At 46.8% G+C, this 20,184-nt stretch overlaps 1 protein-coding gene across 6 annotated transcripts in view; it reads right to left on the bottom strand.

The window, feature by feature from the left end:
• Window positions 1–20,184, bottom strand: part of arhgap21a (Rho GTPase activating protein 21a) — a 97,156-nt gene that overhangs the window by 7,697 nt on the left and 69,275 nt on the right. For 3 of the 6 annotated variants that reach the window (XM_074693043.1, XM_074693042.1, XM_074693040.1), the window contains 14 exons: window positions 18,082–18,136; window positions 16,809–16,832; window positions 13,632–15,528; window positions 6,204–6,350; window positions 6,022–6,124; window positions 5,840–5,876; window positions 4,765–4,884; window positions 4,207–4,506; window positions 2,309–2,373; window positions 2,086–2,228; window positions 669–811; window positions 416–574; window positions 219–297; window positions 30–103 (listed from right to left, as the gene is read on the bottom strand). In XM_074693043.1, the coding sequence (XP_074549144.1) occupies window positions 30–103; window positions 219–297; window positions 416–574; window positions 669–811; window positions 2,086–2,228; window positions 2,309–2,373; window positions 4,207–4,506; window positions 4,765–4,884; window positions 5,840–5,876; window positions 6,022–6,124; window positions 6,204–6,350; window positions 13,632–15,528; window positions 16,809–16,832; window positions 18,082–18,136 (3,346 nt within the window). Of the gene's footprint in view, window positions 1–29; window positions 104–218; window positions 298–415; window positions 575–668; window positions 812–2,085; window positions 2,229–2,308; window positions 2,374–4,206; window positions 4,507–4,764; window positions 4,885–5,839; window positions 5,877–6,021; window positions 6,125–6,203; window positions 6,351–13,631; window positions 15,529–16,808; window positions 16,833–17,072; window positions 17,202–18,081; window positions 18,137–20,184 lie in introns of those variants that run through there. The other 3 variants (XM_074693044.1, XM_074693041.1, XM_074693045.1) reach the window with 3 other exon arrangements.

Raw genomic sequence — 20,184 nt, 5'->3', positions numbered from 1 at the left:
AGGATAAATCCAGAAACAGATTTCCTCACCAGCTTCTTCAGCACCTTCAGCCTCTCCACCGGGTCCTCCGTTCTGTTGGCGTCGATGAAATCTGCGTACTTATCTGCAGAGAGCAGGTAAAAACAGGCAGAGGCTGCAGGTTTAACTCTGTTTCTGGGCTGTTGTTCCCCTTTTTCACCACCAGGTGGCAGGCACACGCTTTAAAAGGAGCAACCTACCGTTGGTGAACAGCGGCTCTGGGAGTTTCCTGAAGAAGGATTTGAGTAAACTGCTGATGACGTTCAGGTCTTTCCATTTCTGAAAGAGAAAATTTTTAGATGTGAGTTCATGGAAACGCGACAGAAATGAGAGCACACACGTGTTTTTTTGGTCTCTGAGTTTTTGCTGATCTGAGGAAGGATCTGACTCCACTCACGTCGTCCTGCACGTCGATGTCGCTCATGCCCTTGTTGTTGAGCTCCTCCTGCATGTTGGAGATGGCGGCGTTGTTTCCTGGGACTCTGTAGATGCCGGTGTACTCCAGCCCCCTCTCCTCCACCAGCTTACAGCACACCTCCACGATCAGGGGCACAAACTGCAGCACACACACACACACACACAGAGCAGGTTGATGACACACACCTGAAACTTGCTACAGACCGAGGAGAAACAGGTGGAGCAGCTCTGACCTTGTTGTTCTGAGCAGGAGGACAGTCGTCCAGCCTCACGCCAAACGTGACCCCAGGAGACGGCTTCTTCTCGAAGGGCTTCCTCATCAGCCCCGGGATGCCCTTCCTCCACGTCCCTTTGTCCTTGGGAGGACTGGTGTCATCTGCAGCGGACAGAGCAACGCTTTCAACAAGGACGCTTCAACAAGGACGCTTCAACAAGGACGCTTCAACAAGGACGCTTCAACAAGGAGACTTCAACAAGGACGCTTCAACAAGGACGCTGTAAACTTTGCATTTGTTTCCATTTTTACTTTAAGTGTTCTTAACTTCTTAATGTTTTAAAAAAATCTTAAATTGTTTTTTTTTTAAATGCAATGTCTATTCTTTTGCATACCCTTCTATTTGTTTAAAAAAAACGAGATAATTTTTTTTTATGTTTTTGAAAATGTAATGTCTAACTTTTTTTCATATCCCTCTATTTTGTTAAAAAAAAAAAAAAAAAAAAAAAAAAAACGAACTTAACTTTTTAAACTTTTTTTTTGTTAATCCCTCTGATTGTTTTGTTTTAGTTGCACAACAAGCAAAGACAGTGACATGGAAAGACAAACAGGTTGTGAACAAAGTGGTGACAGGAGTGAAAGTTATGACAATACAGAAAATAAAATACAATTTAAAAAATGAAATAAATGAAATTAAAAAAATACTAAACATGAAAAACACAACAATAACAATACCTGTGTATTTTTTGATATACCTCTGATAATTATAATAATGACAGTGATAATAATAATAATTGTTATAATAATATTGATAACACTTAAAATAATGATGGAATGAGGATAACAACATGCTGGTGTGGTGCGTTATGTTGTGTTATGTTATGTTAAGTGTTTTTACATGTTCATTTCTGTATCACAGTCTGATCTGTGTTAAAGATCAGTCCTTACTCTACCTTTACCTTCTTCCCCTGCCCTCATACTCTGTATTCTTACAGCACGTTTCTTCCTCTAAATCCTGTTTGGTTTTGACACCAGGCTGTTTTTTCCTGATGATCCCTCCTGAGACTGGCTGAGTCCTCAGATCCTGCAGCAGACTCTGAAAACGCTCCTTCACTCAGGTTTACTATCCTCAGATCATCCTCAGATCATCCTCAGATCATCCTCAGCTCTCTGAAGCTCTGTCACACTGGTTTCTATTTTTATCTCATTAAAACACATCTGATCCAGTTTTTTTCCCTCTGAGGAGATTTTTCAGATTTTTCCCACAGTTTGAAACGTTTCCATGTTGCTCCTGTTAAAACTGAAATCTGAAGCACGCTGTTAAAACAGTCACGAGTGATGTCTGCATGTTCAGATCGATATGAATCCTCATCACGCTGAACTTTAACCTGAGACCACAGAATCTTTCTCCTCCTCCTCCTCCTCCTCCTCCTCACCTTTGTGCATGTTCCTCCTCTCCTGCTCGGCTTTGGGCGAGTGTGGACTGGTGGCTTTGGCGTCTCCTTTCCCTCCCAGCAGCGTCTGCCTCAGAGACTGGCGGGACGGTCTGGGCGACGGCTCCGTCTTGCTCCCCGTCGGGCTGTGAGGGAGGAGGAGAAGGAGAAATGAGCTCTCTGACCCCGGCTCCAGGTGAGACGCTCCTCCCCCTGACCTCCTTACCTCATCAAGGTGTTGTACTCCCTGATCTTCCTGCTGATGAGGTCATGGCTGGTGAAGACGGCGTTCTAAAAAAAGACGAGGAGGAAGGACAGAGGACAGAGGAGAGAGGAAACAAAGGAGAGAGGAAACAAAGGAGACGGTGAAGGCATCAGGTGAAACATCCCCCCTTTAACCCTCACCCCCCCCACACACACACCGTAACACACCTTTATATAACCTGAGCATCAGGTGACACAAGTAAGAGCTCTGGAATGTTAGAGGAGGAGGAGGAGGAGGAGGAGGAGGAGGTGGTGAAGAGAAGAAGAAAGTGGAGGTGGAAGAGGATGAGGATAAGGAAAAGGAAGAGGGAGAGGAGTAGGGGGAGGAAGAGGATGAAGAGGAGAAAGAGGAGAAACAAGAGGAGGAGGAAGAAGATGAGCAGGAGGAGGAGGAAGAGAGGAAGCAGGAGAAGGTAAAGAAGATTAGAAAAGGAGGATGAGGAAGAGGAGGATGAAGAGGAGAAAGAGGAGTAAGAATAGGCGGAGAAGGAAGACAAGAAAAAGAAGGGAGAGGAGGAGGAGGAGGAGGAGGAGGGAGAGGATGAAAAGACAGAATTTAAAAAAGGGGAGAAGGAGGCAGATGAGCAGGAGAAGGAGGAGGAGAAGAAGAAGCAGGAGAAGGTAAAGAAGAGTAGGAGGAGAAAAAGGAGGAGAAGGTTAAGAAGAGAAAAAGGAAGTGGAGGTGGAGGAGGACGAGGAGAAGAAGAAGGAGGAGGGAGAGGATGAAGAGAAGACAGAGGAGAAACAAGAGGAGGAGGAGGAAGATGAGGAAGAGCTTGAGGGGGGAGGGGAGGAGGAGAAAGACGAGGATAAAGAGGAGACAGAAGAAAGAAGAGGAGAAGGAAGATGAGAAAGAGAAGGAGGAGAGAGAGGAGGAGGAGGAAGAGAATAAAGAGGTAACAGAGGAGAAAGAAGAGGAGGAAAGAGAAGATGAGGAGAAGAAGGAGGAGAAGAAGGAGCAATAGGAGGTAGAAAGAGAAGGAGGATAAGGAGTAGGAGGAAGAAGAGGAGGAGGAAGGGAAGGTGAATACAGAGTAGGAGGAGGAAAAGGAGGAGGAGCAGCTCCAGATCTTCTGGATGTGGTGTTGATCTGACTTTTAGAAACATAATTATTTTTTTCATATCACATTTTAAAGAATCTGGGTCTCCTGAAACTTTCAGGACCAGAAGCAGGACCAGAACCAGGACCAGAACCAGGACTAGAACCAGGATCTGAGGTCTCAGAGCTCTGACAGGTTTCCTCTGAGCTGGACTCATCATTATTTTTACTTCCTGTTTGTTTTTTACAGTTTATTTTGTCTTTTCACGCTTTGACAGACCACATCCTGGACTGAACCCAGACCACCTGATCCAGGACCAACCTCATAAACCACTAGACCACCTGCCCCCCACACACTGACCCTCCGAATAAATAAACAAACAAATAAACAAACAAGTGTTTACATCCCAAACCATGACTCAGCGTCCCTGTAAAGTCCACGTAAAGGTCCAGGTCTCACATAGAGATATCTACAGACTAAATGACACTCAAAGACCCAAAGTGTCTGATCAGTTTTCATCCAGACTAAACAGCACGGTTTCTCTACATCTGTGGTTTGAGATCCTGAGATAACACAGAAAACAAAATATACAAACAGAAATAAATGTCTGCTTTAAAAATAAATCTACGGTTTATTTATTTCATAATAAAAATATCCAGGTTTAACTTCCTGAGCCTCTTTGGGCTTTTTGACCTTTTTGAACCCGTTCTGCATTAAAGAGTTCATGACTCTATTTGGAGCTGCTGTGATGTGAATACCCTGACCCTGACTCCTCATCAGACCCCACAGAGACCTGAACCCGTCTGACTCTGAGTCCTACCTCCTCGTCCATGTTGCTGTTCTCCTGGATGACCCTGATCCAGGCCAGCATGTCCTCGCGGTCCTCGGCCTGGAACAGGTACTCGCAGTGGGAGGTGGTGAGCCGCAGCACGTTCTTCCTCTTGGTGTCGCTGTAGGAGATGTCGATCAGGCACGCCTTGATGCTGATGGGCAGCGGCTCGTCCACGGCCTGGCAGTTGGCGTGGGCCTGACCCTCCTTCTTGTCTTTATACAGGCACAGGTAGTGACCCCGCAGCACGGCGTACATCTGCTTCCACGGACGCATCCCTCCTCCCACGCGCTGCAGAAGGAGGTCAGGAGGAGTTAGAGGAGAAACGAAGGAGTTATCTCTCAGTAAACTTCCCTTTGTCACAGAATAACACAGATAATCCCAGCCTGAGGGCCGACCCCGTGAGCCCTGAGAGAAGGAGGTCAGGGACAGGTGGACAGGTGAGAGGTCTGTCCTCACCGTCAGACCCGGATCAGGATCAGGTCTACAGCGGGTCAGGGTTTCTGTGTCAGTGTGTCAGATATTAGGAGGAGGAGGAGGAGCTCTCACCTTGCTCTTCTCCGTGTTCAGCTGCTTGAAGTGGAGCAGACCCTCCTTGGTGGCGTCACAGAAGACGTCAGACGAAGATCCCCTCCTGGACCCCGAGTCCTCGGAGGACCGGTCTGCCACCTGAGACCAAAACAAGACAATGAACCAGGAACCCGTGGCACCAGGAGGAGGAGGAGGAGGAGGGCTACGGTAAAACGATAAAACACTGAAACTACAAACACACAAACACTGACAAACTTTGGTTTTTGGTAGAAATGCTGAGCCCTAACCCTAACTGTACCAACCCTATTTACAACCTCAGGTATGACATCATCAGCTGTGTGGTTTCCATGGTGATGGGGAGCAGAGCTAAATTCTAGAATCAGTTCTATATAAAACCCTGTTCCAAACCCTAACCCTCTATGACATCATCAGCTGTGTGGTTTCCATGGTGACAGATCATATCAATTCATTTAAATGGGCAAAATAAAATTGGAAAATGCTGAATATTTCAAAAAGTACAAGAGTTAGACATTTGAAAAGTACAGGAATCATTCTCCTGATCAGTCTGAACATTTTACACTTTGAACGATGAAAGTGCCCTGAGGGGCTGGAACACAGTCAGGTTTTTATTCATAAATATATATGAATACATGTTATGTTTTTTTATGCTGCGTCACAGCCCCACCTCAATGTCTGAAGGCTACACTGTAAAAAATGTCACTGTAAAATAACAGTTAAATACTGTTGACCCCTGTCAAATACAGCTGGTTAGTTTGGTTTCTTTAAAGGAGAAAACTCAGTGATGTCTGATCATTTTCAGTCTGCTCTCAGGTAAACTATAAATCCAACCTTTGATAAGTTACTGATGTAGATTCCTCCACCCGGAGTCAATGATTGACCGTCTGAGTGTCACGTTTATAGCCTTCCCCCTCTGTTTCCATAACATCATCACATTTCTCTGGAAGGCCTTTTATCTGCAGGGTGTGAGCTCATAAACCCATAAACCTCCAACCAGGAAACTCAGGTGGACCCAGGTGAACTCAGGTGAGCCCAGCAAACACTAACCTCTGATGAAAACCAGGATCAGACTCACCTTCCTGAGACCTTTCAGCCCGGGGATCAAAGACCTCCTGCAGAGGAGAGACAGACGAGTTTCAGTGATATCAGAACAGGAAGTGGACGATAACCAACGCCTTAAAGACGTCACAGACTGATCAGATACACTGATGACAGAGTTTACAGGTGGAGGAAACAGGTGTCATCATTGAAACCCACCCTCTGCTTTCCTCTCGATAGTTATCCAGGCCTTCGTCGTACGACTTGGAGCGCTCTGACTTGGTACCAGAATCTGACTCAATAATTGTGAGACGCAGAGAGTCTAAAAAGAGAAAATGTTAAACAGTCATTACTTTGAGATTATATAATATAATAACAAAGCAGCTCTGGCGTGAACCCACCTTGATCATGTGACAGCTGACGGCGGATGAAAGGTGACGGTGAGGTGGGGCTGGGAGGGATGGTGGTGATGATGGGCGCCCCGGATAAAACCGAACAGGCGGGGAGGTGTGAGCTGTCAAGGTCCATGCTGGGACTGGACGGTTCATCTGAAGACACAGACAGAGGAGTTCAGGAACAGAGACACAGAGACACAGGAAACAGAACTTTGGTTCAGCAACGAGTTCACAAACACGCCTGTGTTACAGGAAACAGACTCATCAATGTTCGTTTACTGCCACCAGGAGAAACGGGAGTTCAGGAGGTCACAGCAACTGTAATGGATGTTGAAAATGCTGAGCCCTAACCCTAACCATACCAGCCCTATCTATAACCTCAGATATGACATCATCAGCTGTGTGGTTTCCATGGTGATGGGGAGCAGAGCTAAATTCTAGAATCAGTTCTATTTTAAAACTCTGTTCCAAACTCTAACCTCTTATGACATCATCAGATGTGGGGTTTTCATAGTGACAGATCACATCAATTCATTTCAATGGGCAAAATAAAAATGGAGAACGCAAAATATTTCAAAAAGTACAAGAGTTAGACATTTGAAAAGTACAGGAATCTTTCTCCTGATCAGTCTGAACATTTTACACTTTGATCGGTGAAAATCTGAGAAAATTTTTAGGCGGAGTAGGGTTCCAAAAAAACGTACTGAAGAGTAAGGCCCAATCCCAAACCGCCCCCTACACACTCTCCCTACACACTAACCCTCCGTTTGCGCGTTCTCGCGGAGGGTCCGCCACATTAAGGGCCGTCCCAAACCATGTAGTGCGGAGGGGGAGTGGACTGTTCAGCCCTTAAACAGCGAGCCTGTATCGATCCACACTTTGACAGGAAGTGCAACAGCGAAATGGTGGGGGAAACAACAAAAGTGCCACATGTGTAAAATATGTTCCCCACACCTCTATCACACTAACAGAAACTCACAAGAAGCGTGGTTTAGAAAGATTAAACGAAACAAGCAGATCTTACTCTATGCTGACGTTTGATTTGATCATGAAGCCCTGTCACCTAAAATGTGAGCAGTTTGCAGTATTAATTCATTTGTTCAATTGGAAATGTCAGATGGTGATAGCATTGAAAGACGTGATCACTTCAAATTGTTAAAAGTAGGCTATAATATCGCTCCTCTGTCATTGTAACGGCTTCTGACTTTATGGTTGTAAAGAGGAAGAAAAAACGAGACGGATGGTGCGGCTCCAAACAGGGAATGATTCTCATTTCACACACAGTAGGCATGGGAGCAGGTATCTGCACTATCCCAATCAAATCCACGTGTTTCACTGTTATCTCTGTGTCAATCTAAGTGTATTTTGGAAACATACAGCTCTTATCAACCCTAAACAGCAATATAGCGACTCGCAATCTGTGCCTCAGCGTAACATCCGTACACGGGGAGCGTCTTTCTGTTTCCATGGCGACGAGGTTTTCCGTGTTCCGGTGAAGTGAAGAGGGCATCCCATTCCTGCCGGTAATATGTATACCCTCCCCCTTCAATTAAAGTGCCCTCCACAGCCGGGAGTGTGACTTCATTTGAAGTGACACTCGGTAGCGAAGGGGTAGTGTGTAGGGGGTGGTTTGGGATTGAGCCTAAGAGTGTGTAATTAAAGTGTGTAAGGATGAAATAATGTCAGTATTATCTCTCTGACACTCCTCCCTTTTTAAAGTGACCATCAGAAAACGCAGAGAGTATCAATGAGCCATAAAACCGTCACTCAGAGACTCACGGGGCTCATTCTGTCTGGAAACAACAACCCTCTCTTTGTCCGCCTCTGTCTGGAACAAAAGCAGAGTTAATATGAAAAAGAATTTAAAGCAGTTAATCTGAAAACCTTATCTGTGGAGCCAAAGTGGCAGCAACCGCTCAGAGATGTGAATATTAGAGCGTGTTTGTCCTGAGCTGAAGTCTCTGATGTAAATGATCCAAACACAGAGCGATTCAGCTCCACGTGGAGAAACACTGAAGCCATAAAACGCTGAGATAAGACCGCACCAGGCAGACACAGGCCGTCAGGGCGAGCTCTGATAAGATACACACACACACACACCTTTCCTTTTAAGTACACACACACAGTCAGCCAACGTTACATCATCATCACGGCAGCTGGGACGCCGTCATAACATCTGATACGCAAAGTCAGCGAGACGAGAGAGATGAACACAAACTGAAGGAAGAGAGTCAGCTTCAGGATTCATCACACCTGGACAGCAAAAACTGAAATCTTACCAAGTGTTTTTCTCTAATTTTAATTAAAAACTGTCTCTTTAGACTCAATATGAGCCACATTCACCTGACCAGTCCAGAAAAATGTCTGATTTTGAGTTATTTCAAGACTAAATGAGGTCTGATTCACTGTAACAAGTAAAAAAAACTTTTCCTGATGGAACGAGAGAAATTAGCTCAAAAATTAGCTTAAAGCTAGAAAAATGTCTGAATACAAGAAACTTTTCTCCTCTTCCATTGGCAGATTTTTTTTACTTTCTACAGTAATTCAGTCATGAAGCTCTTTGATACAAAGAACAATCAAGCTTTGTTTTAGAGAAGTCTGTGAGCCGCCAGGAGAAATACAGCTGCTGTCACACAGGAAGTGATGATTCTTTTAACCAATCAACAGTCTCCAGTGTTGTAGCTCCACCTTCACGGAGCGGATTGGTTCAGTCTGGCACCCATACGAAAGGGTCCAAAAAAGTAGGACGGCTCGTCCCAGTTATCTGGGGATCTGTCCCGGGATGAGTCAGTGGAAACGCCACAAAATGTGTGCCGTACCGAGACGAACCGAACCGGTCTGCCTGGTGGAAACGCGGCTTAAATGCGTCGTTGTGACTGTGAGGGAGTGGAAGTGGAAGTGGAAGAGTAGGAGATTTTACATACTGGGTATAAACATTACAATGTTATATATTGAAGGATAAATATGTTAAATTGAAAAAACTAATGTTTTATTACTAAACCAATTGATCTTTTTTACCAAATAAACACAAAAAAATACTTTTAAGTCCCTTTTTAAGACTCACTTTTACAGACTTGCCTTTATGTGATGCTGTCTATTACCGCCTTTTACCATCTTTTAATGTCTTTTATCTCTATCTTATTTTGTTTTACCGTTTGTTTTTCCTTAACCTTCTTTTTCTCCTTTTCGTTAATTTATTAATACTATTATGTGCTATTAATTATGAATTTAACTTTTTAATGGTTCACCTTCTTAAACTCTTTTATAGATAATTTTTAGACCTTTTTAATTGCCTTAACTCTTGTTCATGTTTATTACTGTATTTTATCATCGCCACTTATTTTTTATGATTTTGTAATTTTATCATCACTGTTCGTTTCATCTTTTTATATTTTCTGACCTGATTTCTGCTTTCATCCCTTTTTTATTGTGTTTCCTATTCTTGCTGATTTTATGTTTTTTATGTTTGGTCCTCATGTTCTCTTTTTAGGCTGCATGGTTCTTGTATTGTCTGGGTTCCTATAAAGTACTATAAATTATGGAAAGGACCTTTTCACCTCATGTCTTTACACTGTCTCTCTCTGTTAGTCTTGATTTAAGCTGTGCTTTTTGTTTTGACTTTATTGTGCTCATTGTTTGTTTGTGTTTTATTATTTTGTGCTGAATGCTTGTCAAAGCACTTTGTAAACTATGTTTTTAAAAGTGCTATACAAATAATACAATTATTATTATTATTTCAGATGTGAAAGGTTCCCTTCCCGAGGTCAGGTGAATGTTGCTCATATTGAGCCTAAAAAAACATTTTCTACTGAAAATCAGACAAAAACACTTAACAAGGTTTCAGTTATTCCAGTGGATGGAGCTGAAACACACACTTCAGTTTCTCATGAAAACAAATAAAGAGCAGAAGAAGTGAATTCTTGATTTCATCTGTAGATATGTTTAAAGCTAAATATTTTTCCTGTCACTGTGAACAATGATACATCTGAACAAACCTGAGCAGAGAAAGACCTGACTGATTCAAACCTCCAGCTTTGCTCTGATGTAAATCTCTAACTTTGATATAAAACATCTGATCCTGTTGAAAACCTTAAACGTTTCCGATGACACAGGACGCTCGCTTCAGTTTATCTCTAAAAACCAGCCCAGCTCCTGGGAACCTGGAGCATAAAGACCGGTGGTCAGTTACAGTTTCCTCTTCAGGACGTCAGAGCCAGGCTCAATGTTTCTCTCTGCTCCTGGTCTTTATGCTAAGCTATGCTAAGCTAAGCTAAGCTAACTAAGCTAAGCTTGTTTCAGGTAATTTTACTTCCTGCCCTTTTTTTCTCTGTGAGTGTTTTTCTCCACTTTGAGTCTTTTTCTTTCGGCTGAGCTTCGATCGCGGTCAGAGAGCAACAGCTGCTCTCAGGTCGGCTCGTCTTTGCTCCTGAGATCTCCACCTGATCTCCACCTAAACTCCACCTGATCTCCACCTAAACTCCACCTGCTCTCCACCTGCTCTCCACCTGATCTCCACCTGATCTCCACCTGCTCTCCACCTGATCTCCACCTGATCTCCACCTGCTCTCCACCTGATCTCCACCTGCTCTCCACCTGATCTCCACCTGCTCTCCACCTAAACTCCACCTGCTCTCCACCTGCTCTCCACCAGATCTCCACCTGATCTCCACCTGCTCTCCACCAGATCTCCACCTGCTCTCCACCTGATCTCCACCTGCTCTCCACCTGATCTCCACCTGCTCTCCACCAGATCTCCACCTGCTCTCCACCTGATCTCCACCTGACGCTGAGCAGAGTTGGAGCAAACAGAGACGCTGATGGAGCTGATGTAACAGACCCCTGCCCTGAGGCACCTCCAGAGCTGCTCTGATTGGCTGCTGATGACTCACTAACCTGAGCGCCAGCGAGGTTACGAGGTCAAGTTTGAACTGCTGGATTATGTCAGAGGGAAAGTTTGTGACAAAACATTAAAGATTGGATGTTGGAGCTGTTAGGATTTCTGTCTCATGGATGAATTTAAGTCCCTGAATAAGCGTCAGTTCGGAGCGTTGCTGTAATTTCAGGAACGCTCTGAATCCTCTGTTATGTCACGTCCTGTTTGACGCTGACACATGACCCTGAGCTGTGTGTGTGTGTGTGTGTGTGTTTTACTCAGGCGCCTCAGGCTGTCATGAAGACGTCATGCTTCCTACAGTGTCACGCTGTCATATAACCCCACCTGGCTCTGTGCGTATTGTGTTGAAAACTAAGATTAAACACCTCTGATCACTTCCTGCTGTGGACACCACACGCCTGACATGTCTGACACGTCACAGACTCCATGAGGAAATAAATGATGTATCAGGGTTTTTCCTGCTCCTGGTGACAGAGCCATAAACTCTGACAGCGACGAAGTGAGGACACTAACTTTCCTTGTGGTGAGAGAAGTAGGGCAGAGAAGCTTCAGCCTGATTTTCATGCATTTTTGTGAATGAATGCCACGACTTCCTGCGCTGAGGTCGGCCTCAGGGCGGGGACGTCTTGTAATTTGGTCGGAGCAGAGAGCAGAGAGTTATCTTAGATTAAAACAGAGGGAATGAAGAGTCTGCAGAACAATCCCAGCAGTTGCACCTTGCAGCAGAGAATAGCATCGTGCATAGCTGCCCCCGACGTGCTAAATATAAAACAGCCTAAACTGAGAGAAACACGCCCTCTCTGCAGCAGCTCAGCTCTGTCCTGGAGGTAGAAACACATCTAACACGGGAATGATCCACCCTTCAAAAATAACACCGCCTGTCGTTAGCATCCATCGTGCAGAGAGACGGGGATCACTCCAAACCCTGAGACGAGTTTCAGAGCAGAGCGCCCTCACAAACTGTGGAGTTTAAACAAGTTTTTCCCTCAAACTGTTTTTTTCTCTCCTAGAAAAATGAGTCAGGCTGTAGGAATGCAGAGCTGAGTTCTCCTTCAGAGGGACTTTCCCCCAAGAACAGTCCAAAAGTTCCTGCAGCGTTTACTAAAGTTCAGAGGGAAACCAAACTACACTGTAAAAAAAGTCACTGCCAGTCTTAAAAAGAAAGGTCATTTTTGATGTGATGGTGTTTGTAACCGTGAGTGAGGAGGAACACAGTGGATATGAGACCCTGCTGAACACTGAGGGGGCACAGACTGTCTGTGCCACACATGGCATGGACCAGCTGTCCGTCCTCATACACATCTCATTATTTACATAACAAATAAAAACACAGTAACAAGTCATTGGCTACATTAGAACATGCTATGTGGAGCACAGACACCTGGTCAGTGCCATGTGGAGCACAGATAGTCCGTAAGTGCCATGTGAAGCACAGACAGTAAATAAGTGCCATGTGGAGCACAGACAGCCAGTCAGTGTCATGTGAAGCACAGACAGCAAATTGGTGCCACGTGGAGAACAGACAGCCAGTCTGTGTCATGTAAAGCACAGACAGCAAATTGGTGCCACGTGGAGCACAGACAGCCAGTCTGTGTCATGGGGAACACAGACAGCCAGTTAATGCCATGTGAAGCACAGACAGCCAGTTAATGCCATGTGAAGCACAGATAGCCAGTTAATGCCATGTGAAGCACAGACAGCCAGTTAATGCCATGTGGAGCACAGACAGCCAGTTAATGCCATGTGAAGCACAGACAGCCAGTTAAAGCCATGTGAAGCACAGACAGCCAGTTAATGCCATGTGAAGCACAGACAGCCAGTTAATGCCATGTGGAGCACACACAGCTGGTCAGTATCATGTGGAACACACACAGCAAATTAATGTCATGTTGAGCACAGACAGCCAATTAGTGCTATGTGAAGCAAGGACAACTGATCAGTGCCATGTGGAGCACAGAGAGCTAATTAATGTCATGTTGAGGAAAGACAACTGGTAGGTGGCATGTGGTGCACAAACACACAATTAGAGCCATGTGGAGCACAGACAGCCAACTAGTGCCATGTGGAGCACAAACAGTCAGTCTGTGTCATGGGGAACACAGACAGTCTGTGCCCCCTACAGTGTAACATCTTAATGTACAGCAGGGTCTCATATCCACTGTGTTTCCTCCTCACTCACGGTTACTAAACACCATCACAATTAAAGTTACTTTTCTGTAAAATAACAGTTAAACACTGGCAGCAGGGTTGGCAGGATTTTACTGTAATTTTACGGTAACATTTTTGACAGTGCTGTAAAAACAGGATTTTACTGTTGAAATTTCTTCATAAATCTACAGTAATTTCTTTGCAGTGCACCGTCTAAACCAGTTTGATACTGTAAATCAGCGCTGGAGGAAAAGTCTGTCCTCTGAATTAATCCTAATCTGAGCTCAGTCCAGACCAGCTCCATCAGGTGGTGTCAGTCATGTTCCTGCAGCAGTCACTGTGTGTGTGGGTAAAGTTTAAGCTCAGACCCCCTCAGGGGGTGTGGGTCTTACCTATGAAGGGGATCGAGTCCAGAGAGTCGTCCAGGTTGTTGGATCCAGACTTCTGTCGACTGCTGTCTCCGAGCCGCCTCACGTGAACGTCCCTGCAGCTGTCGTTGGACATCCAGCACATCGCTGCGTCTGCAGAGCCGGCCTTCACCAGCGGGGGCGCCCTGTGACCCGCTCCTCTCTGGGTGTCGTTAACAGCCAGCACGTAGGACGGAGGGCGGACGTGAGGAGCGCCAGAGTTTTTGTCCCTCCTCAAGACCACTACCGTAGCATCCAGTCCCTCTACGCCCTCTGAGGGGCCCCCATTAGTCCGGACAGGGGCGCCGGCTTTGGGCTTCAGGGTCACGGCCCCGTTAGAGGGAGGGGGGGCGGCTGAGGTTTGTCTCTGAACGGGGAGTTTAGACGACGGACCGGAACAGGACGAGGACCTGGCTGCTAGCCCAGACTCAGACCTGCTCTCCGTCTTCAGACTGTCGGCCCGGACCCTGAGCTGAAGGTGCAGGGGGGACGAGTAGCTCAGGTGGTTGCTCAGGGTGCTGGGTCTTTGGTCTTTGAGGGGGTCCTTGGTCTTAGTGGAGGATAAGGCAGGAGGGAGGTCTGAGAGGGAGTTCTTCACAGGCAGGCGGGACGGTCTGAGGATCAGGGTCTCGGTCCTGGACGGGAGGACGGACTCTGTCGTACCTTTAGTAAACACAGGAGCTGAGGGTCCGCTTCTCAGACCCTCTGAGTCCTTTCCAGGGAGACTCCTGTTCAGAAGAGGCAGAGCCCTGAGGCCTGGTCCAGACCTGCTCCCTCTGCCCTCCTCCCCCCTCAGCCTGTCCTCCAACCCCCCTGAGACCGATCCACCTGGCTCTGCAGGCTGATACCCCAGGTAGTCCCAGGACCGGGCTCGAGTTTTAGGGACCCCTGTGGGACTGGAGAAGGGCAGAGCATCCTCAGACGCGCTCCGAGGCCAGTTCCTGCTGGGGGCGCTCCTCTCTGGTCCTCCTCCCAGTCTCTCCTGGGAGGCGCTGCGTAGAGGGGTCACCCCAGACCCCGGGTCCCCCCTGCTGTCGTTGGAGGTGCTCCTCCGCCGGCCCTGGAAGCCCAGAGCGCCGCGTGGGCTGGTGCTGAGGGGAGGGGGCTGGCGCTGCTGGGCGTACGCCGAGGAGGCGCTGGACGCCGCGCGCAGGCTGTCCAGGCGCTCCTGGATGGTCCGGCAGCCGTACGTGTGCAGCCTCTTGGAGTCGATGTAGTCCTTGTAGGTGGTGTAGTTCTTCCAGTCGATGTTCTGGTGCGGGGAGGTGGAGGGCGCCGTCGGGGAGGGCGAGTAGTGGTTGGCGCTCGGGGACACGGCGGTGGAGAAGGTCTCTGCGGAGACCGGGGTGAGGGGGGCTCGTACAGGCGGGGACAAGGTGTCGGGAAAGGCTGGACCCGGTCTGGAACTTGGGGGTGAGTAGGTTTCTGTGGAGCGGGGGGACGGGTACTGCAGCTGTGCCCCCCCAGGGACCGAGGGGATGAGGGGCCGGGGTCGAGCTGATCCTGGATCAGAGCTGAACCGGTTCTCCTCAGTCCTGTGGCTGGGACCGGCCCGAGCCAAACGAGACCCCCTGTCCACTGGATCCGGGGACGTGGCCCCCGTCCTGGCGCTCTCGCTGCAGACACAGACCACCGTCTGCTGGGGCGGGGGAGACGGCGGGACCGGGATCTCCACGCGGTAGCTCTTCTCTGTGGCCCCTCCTCGCCGTCCCGGGCCCTGAGCCGCCCCCCTGGGGGTCTCAGGGACCGGGTCTGAGGCCTGAGCCATGCCCGACGCCTTCACTTCTATCCGAGGGTAGCAGATGGGGGGCGGCTCGGGGATGTTCTGGGCATTTCCGCTGTACGCCTCGTTTCCTTTGAGGTATGCGTCCTGGGAGTACGCCTGCAAGAGATCACAGGAAGTGATGTCACTGAGAGAAGCAGAGCGCTCAAACAGGGCCCCAGGAAGACCTCACACCCATCAGAGTCTCTCAGAGTCCCTCAGAGTCTCTCAGAGTCTCTCAGAGTCTCTCAGAGTCCCTCAGAGTCTCTCAGAGTCTCTCAGAGTCTCTCAGAGTCTCTCAGAGTCTCTCAGAGTCCCTCAGAGTCTCTCAGAGTCTCTCAGAGTCTCTCAGGGATCAGGGATTTCTCTGAACCTGCTCTCTGACAGATCATATCTGCACCCTGCCTGTGTCTCTCTTCACGCCTGCAGCAGCAGCAGCCTCTCCCTGACAGAGGTTTATTGACGGGGGTCTCTGTGAGCGCTGATGAGATTATCAGGAAGACAAACATGGGTCCTGGGTCCCCTCAGAGACCTGGATCCAGCTCGTCTTTAAAAATAAAACAGCCGCTGCTAAAAGTAGCCTCGCGCTGCAAATCAAACAGCTGTGTGTGTGTTCACAGTTTCTCAATCTCTCCAGCACGCAGCGAGACAAAGGAGCTGAAACAATGGGAGCAGAGGAGCCAGAGGAGCGGGGAGTAAGCAGGAGGAGAATGCAGAAAGTCCAGAACGGACCCGCAGAGCCAGGACTGAGGATTAAGCTCAGGATTACCCACCTTTGGTCCCGGGGAGTGTGACCTGAGGCAGGAGGAGAGGGGGAACGGGGGACGCCTCTGCCGGCGTTTGGCGGCTAACAGCCCCTCTGTCAGCATGCTGGACTCTCTAAGACTCCAAAACCCCCGAAAAACCCCAAAAACCAAAACCCTCAAACCCTCTGAGCTCCTCACTGCTCCTCACTGCTCCTCACTGCTCCTCACTGCTCCTCCTTCAGCTCCCTCTGAGAAAATGAAAGGGAGAGAGTGCTGCTGCTGGACTTTAATCCACAGCTCTCTACCTGAGGTGTCAGATTACACACACACACACACACACACACACACACACACACACACACACACACACACACACACACACACACACACACACACACACACACACACAGGTGAGCAGCTGCCCCCCCCCCCCTCCCTCTGGATTTGCATAAGTGGAGTGATAAACAGAAAGCAGCGCTGATCTGAGGTCAGCTGATGGATGACATGCACTGTTTCCTCACCTGCTGCTCAGGAAACACACACACACACACACACACACACACACACACACACACACACACACACACACAGGGAGGAGGTGGGGGTCAGAAACAAAGAGTAAAGGTGGAGGAGAGACAGACGTCCTCTTCTTACCAGAGCGGTGATGTCCCTGGAGAACTGTGGTCCAGGTTAGTGAAGGAGGAAGCAAAAAGAGGAGATAGGAAACAGGAAATAGGAGACAAACAGGTGAGCAGAGGAGGATGGAGACAAAACACAATCAGCTGATCAGAGCCTCGTCATCCACAGCTGTTTCCTCTGCTTACCCATCATCACACTCCCTCACACACACACACACACACACACACAGACACACTCCCTCACACACACACACACACACACACACTCCGTCGCCCTCACCTGCTCGCCGTCGTCCCTCCCCTCCCCCTCTCAGCTTCCAGGAGCATTTCCTGGCCCACGCTGCCTCTCCTCCTCTCTGACAGCCTCCTGCTCCTCTCTCTGAATCATATGTTTGGTTTTTAGGGTGAGCTCAGAGCCTGATCGCTGCTCCCTCCCTCCCTCCCTCCTCCCTCCTCCCTCCCCCGCCTGCTCACTCGGTGGCGTAAACATTGAGCGCAGAGAGCGTCAGCTGACTGCAGCTTCACTCCCTCTGCTGTGAGTGGGCTCAGAGACTCCAAACAGACCAACACAGACCAACAGGAGCACGTTTCACTCACACACAGAGAAATCTGCAGATCCAGAGATCAGACATGAGCAAACGATAGGAGCGGAGGAAAGAAATGGTTTAACGACGGAGCAGCAAACATCTGAAATCTCTCACCCTCAGCTCTGTCTGATTCAGCCGTTCACACTTCATGCTTTCACTCAGTCTCAGTCCAGCCTTTCACACTCTGTGTTCCCACCCCAACACGTCCAGGATCGGCTGAAGATCGGCTGAAGTTCGGCTCATCCTGAGGGTTTCTGTTTACCCCACAGAGCGCTGAGGTTTAAAGATGAGGTCTCAACATAACAAGCATCAAATCTTAAGATTATCAGATCTCAGGGAGGAGAGGACCAGCGTTACTGTGATCACAGAGCTGTCATCAGGAGTCGTTAGCTTAGCCTAGCCAATGTTAACCGTCCTGGCTCTGATTAAAGTCCGGTGTCACCATCACTGACAGGAAGCTCAGACATGTCGTGATTCAGTGGTTTGAAACTTTAATCTTTCATTTCCACGTCCGTGTTCCCGCAGAGCGTCATGTGTGGTCACGGAGCGGCTGGGAGGAAACGCCAACGCTAATCAGACTAACCTTTGACACGGTCGGGTGTTAAAGCTGTAAATGATTATTAATCCAATTTGTTGGACAGATTCAGGACTGGATAAACAAACACAGCACATTTCAATATTTACAGATGACTGAACGCTCACCAGCTGCAGGATGTCCTCATCCTTCGGCATCACACACAGCTCCAGAGCGGCGTCGCTGAGAGAGGAACAGAGACAGAGTTAAAACCAGAGATAAGAGGGTTTAAACACAGAGATAAAACCAGAGATAAAAGAGTTTAAACACAGAGATAAAACCAGAGATAAAAGAGTTTAAAACCCAGAGATAAAAGAGTTTAAACCAAGAGATAAAAGAGTTTAAACCAAGAGCTCCGGAGTGGCGTCGCTGAAGAAACAGAGCAAGAGTTAAAACCCAGAGATAAAAGAGTTTAAACACACAGCTCCAGAGCGGCGTCGCTGAGAGAGGAACAGAGACAGAGTTAAAACCAGAGATAAGAGGGTTTAAACACAGAGATAAAACCAGAGATAAAAGAGTTTAAACACAGAGATAAAACCAGAGATAAAAGAGTTTAAAACCCAGAGATAAAAGAGTTTAAACCAAGAGATAAAAGAGTTTAAACCAAGAGCTCCGGAGTGGCGTCGCTGAAGAAACAGAGCAAGAGTTAAAACCCAGAGATAAAAGAGTTTAAACACACAGCTCCAGAGCGGCGTCGCTGAGAGAGGAACAGAGACAGAGTTAAAACCAGAGATAAGAGGGTTTAAACACAGAGATAAAACCAGAGATAAAAGAGTTTAAACACAGAGATAAAACCAGAGATAAGAGAGTTTAAACCCAGAGATAAAAGGGTTTAAACCAAGAGATAAAAGAGTTTAAACCAAGAGCTCCAGAGCGGCGTCGCTGAAGAAACAGAGCAAGAGTTAAAACCCAGAGATAAAAGAGTTTAAACACACAGCTCCAGAGCGGCGTCGCTGAGAGAGGAACAGAGACAGAGTTAAAACCAGAGATAAGAGGGTTTAAACACAGAGATAAAACCAGAGTAAAAGAGTTTAAACACAGAGATAAAACCAGAGATAAAAGAGTTTAAAACCCAGAGATAAAAGAGTTTAAACCAAGAGATAAAAGAGTTTAAACCAAGAGCTCCGGAGTGGCGTCGCTGAAGAAACAGAGCAAGAGTTAAAACCAAGACATAAAAGGGTATAAAGCCAGGGTTAAAAGAGTTTAAAACCCATAGATAAAAGATTTTAACCACAGACCTCCAGAGCAGCGTCACTGAGAGAGCAATGGAGCAAGAGTTAGAGCAAAAAAAACACATTTAAAAACAGAGTTAAAAGTGTTTAACCAAGAGCTTCAGATCGGCGTCGCTAAGAGAGGAACAGAGCCAGAGTTAAAAACCAGAGATAAAAGAGTTTAAACCCAGAGTTAAATTAGTTTAAACCCGGAGTTAAAAGTGTTAAAAACCAGAGTTAAAAGAGTTTAAACCCAGAGTTAAAAGTGTTAAAAACCAGAGTTAAAAGAGTTTAAACCCAGAGTTAAAAGAGTTTAAACCCAGAGTTAAAAGTGTTAAAAACCAGATTTAAAAGAGTTTAAATCCAGTTAGGAAGAGTTTAAACACTGATTTTTAAAACAGTTGGTGAGACCACACGCAGAGTTAAAACCTAGAGATTAAAGATTTTAAACACGAAATTAAAAGAGTTTAAAACCAGAGATAAAAGCGTTTAAACCAAGAGCTCCAGAGCGGCGTCACTGAGAGAAAAACAGAGCCAAAGTTAGTCAGAGGAAACCCAGAGTTAAAAACAAAAGTTTAAATACTTTTAGCCCATAGTAAAAAGAGTTTTAAATCAAAGATAAAAGAGTTAAAAGCAAGTGTAAAAAAATGAAGTCCAGAATTACAAAAGTTCAAATCTAGAGTAAAGAGTTGAATCCAAAAGCTAAAAGAGTTTAAAACCCAGAGTTTAAAGATGTAAAACTCAGAGCTTAAAAGTCTAAACCCAGTTTTAAAACACTTCAAACACAGAGTAAAAAGGTTTAAAACTCAGAGTTAGAAAGAGTTTAAACACAGAGTTTGAAGAGTTAAAACCAAAACTTAAAAGAGGTATAACCCAGAGTAAAAAGAGTTCAAACCCAGTTATTAAGAGTTTAAACCCACAGTTAAAAGAATTAAAACTTCAAATTAAAAGAGCTTAAACCCACATTGAAAAGAGTTTAAACCCAAAGTTTTAAAACAGTTTAATCCTAGAGTTAAAAAG

This window comes from Halichoeres trimaculatus, unplaced genomic scaffold (genome assembly GCF_033239565.1).
Source record: "Halichoeres trimaculatus isolate MK-OKI-2021-1 unplaced genomic scaffold, fHalTri1.1 fHalTri1_scaffold_18, whole genome shotgun sequence".
Lineage (NCBI taxonomy): Eukaryota > Metazoa > Chordata > Actinopteri > Labriformes > Labridae > Halichoeres > Halichoeres trimaculatus.
Note: the sequence above shows the minus strand (reverse complement) of the source record. Positions and strands in the feature narration are given on the sequence as shown.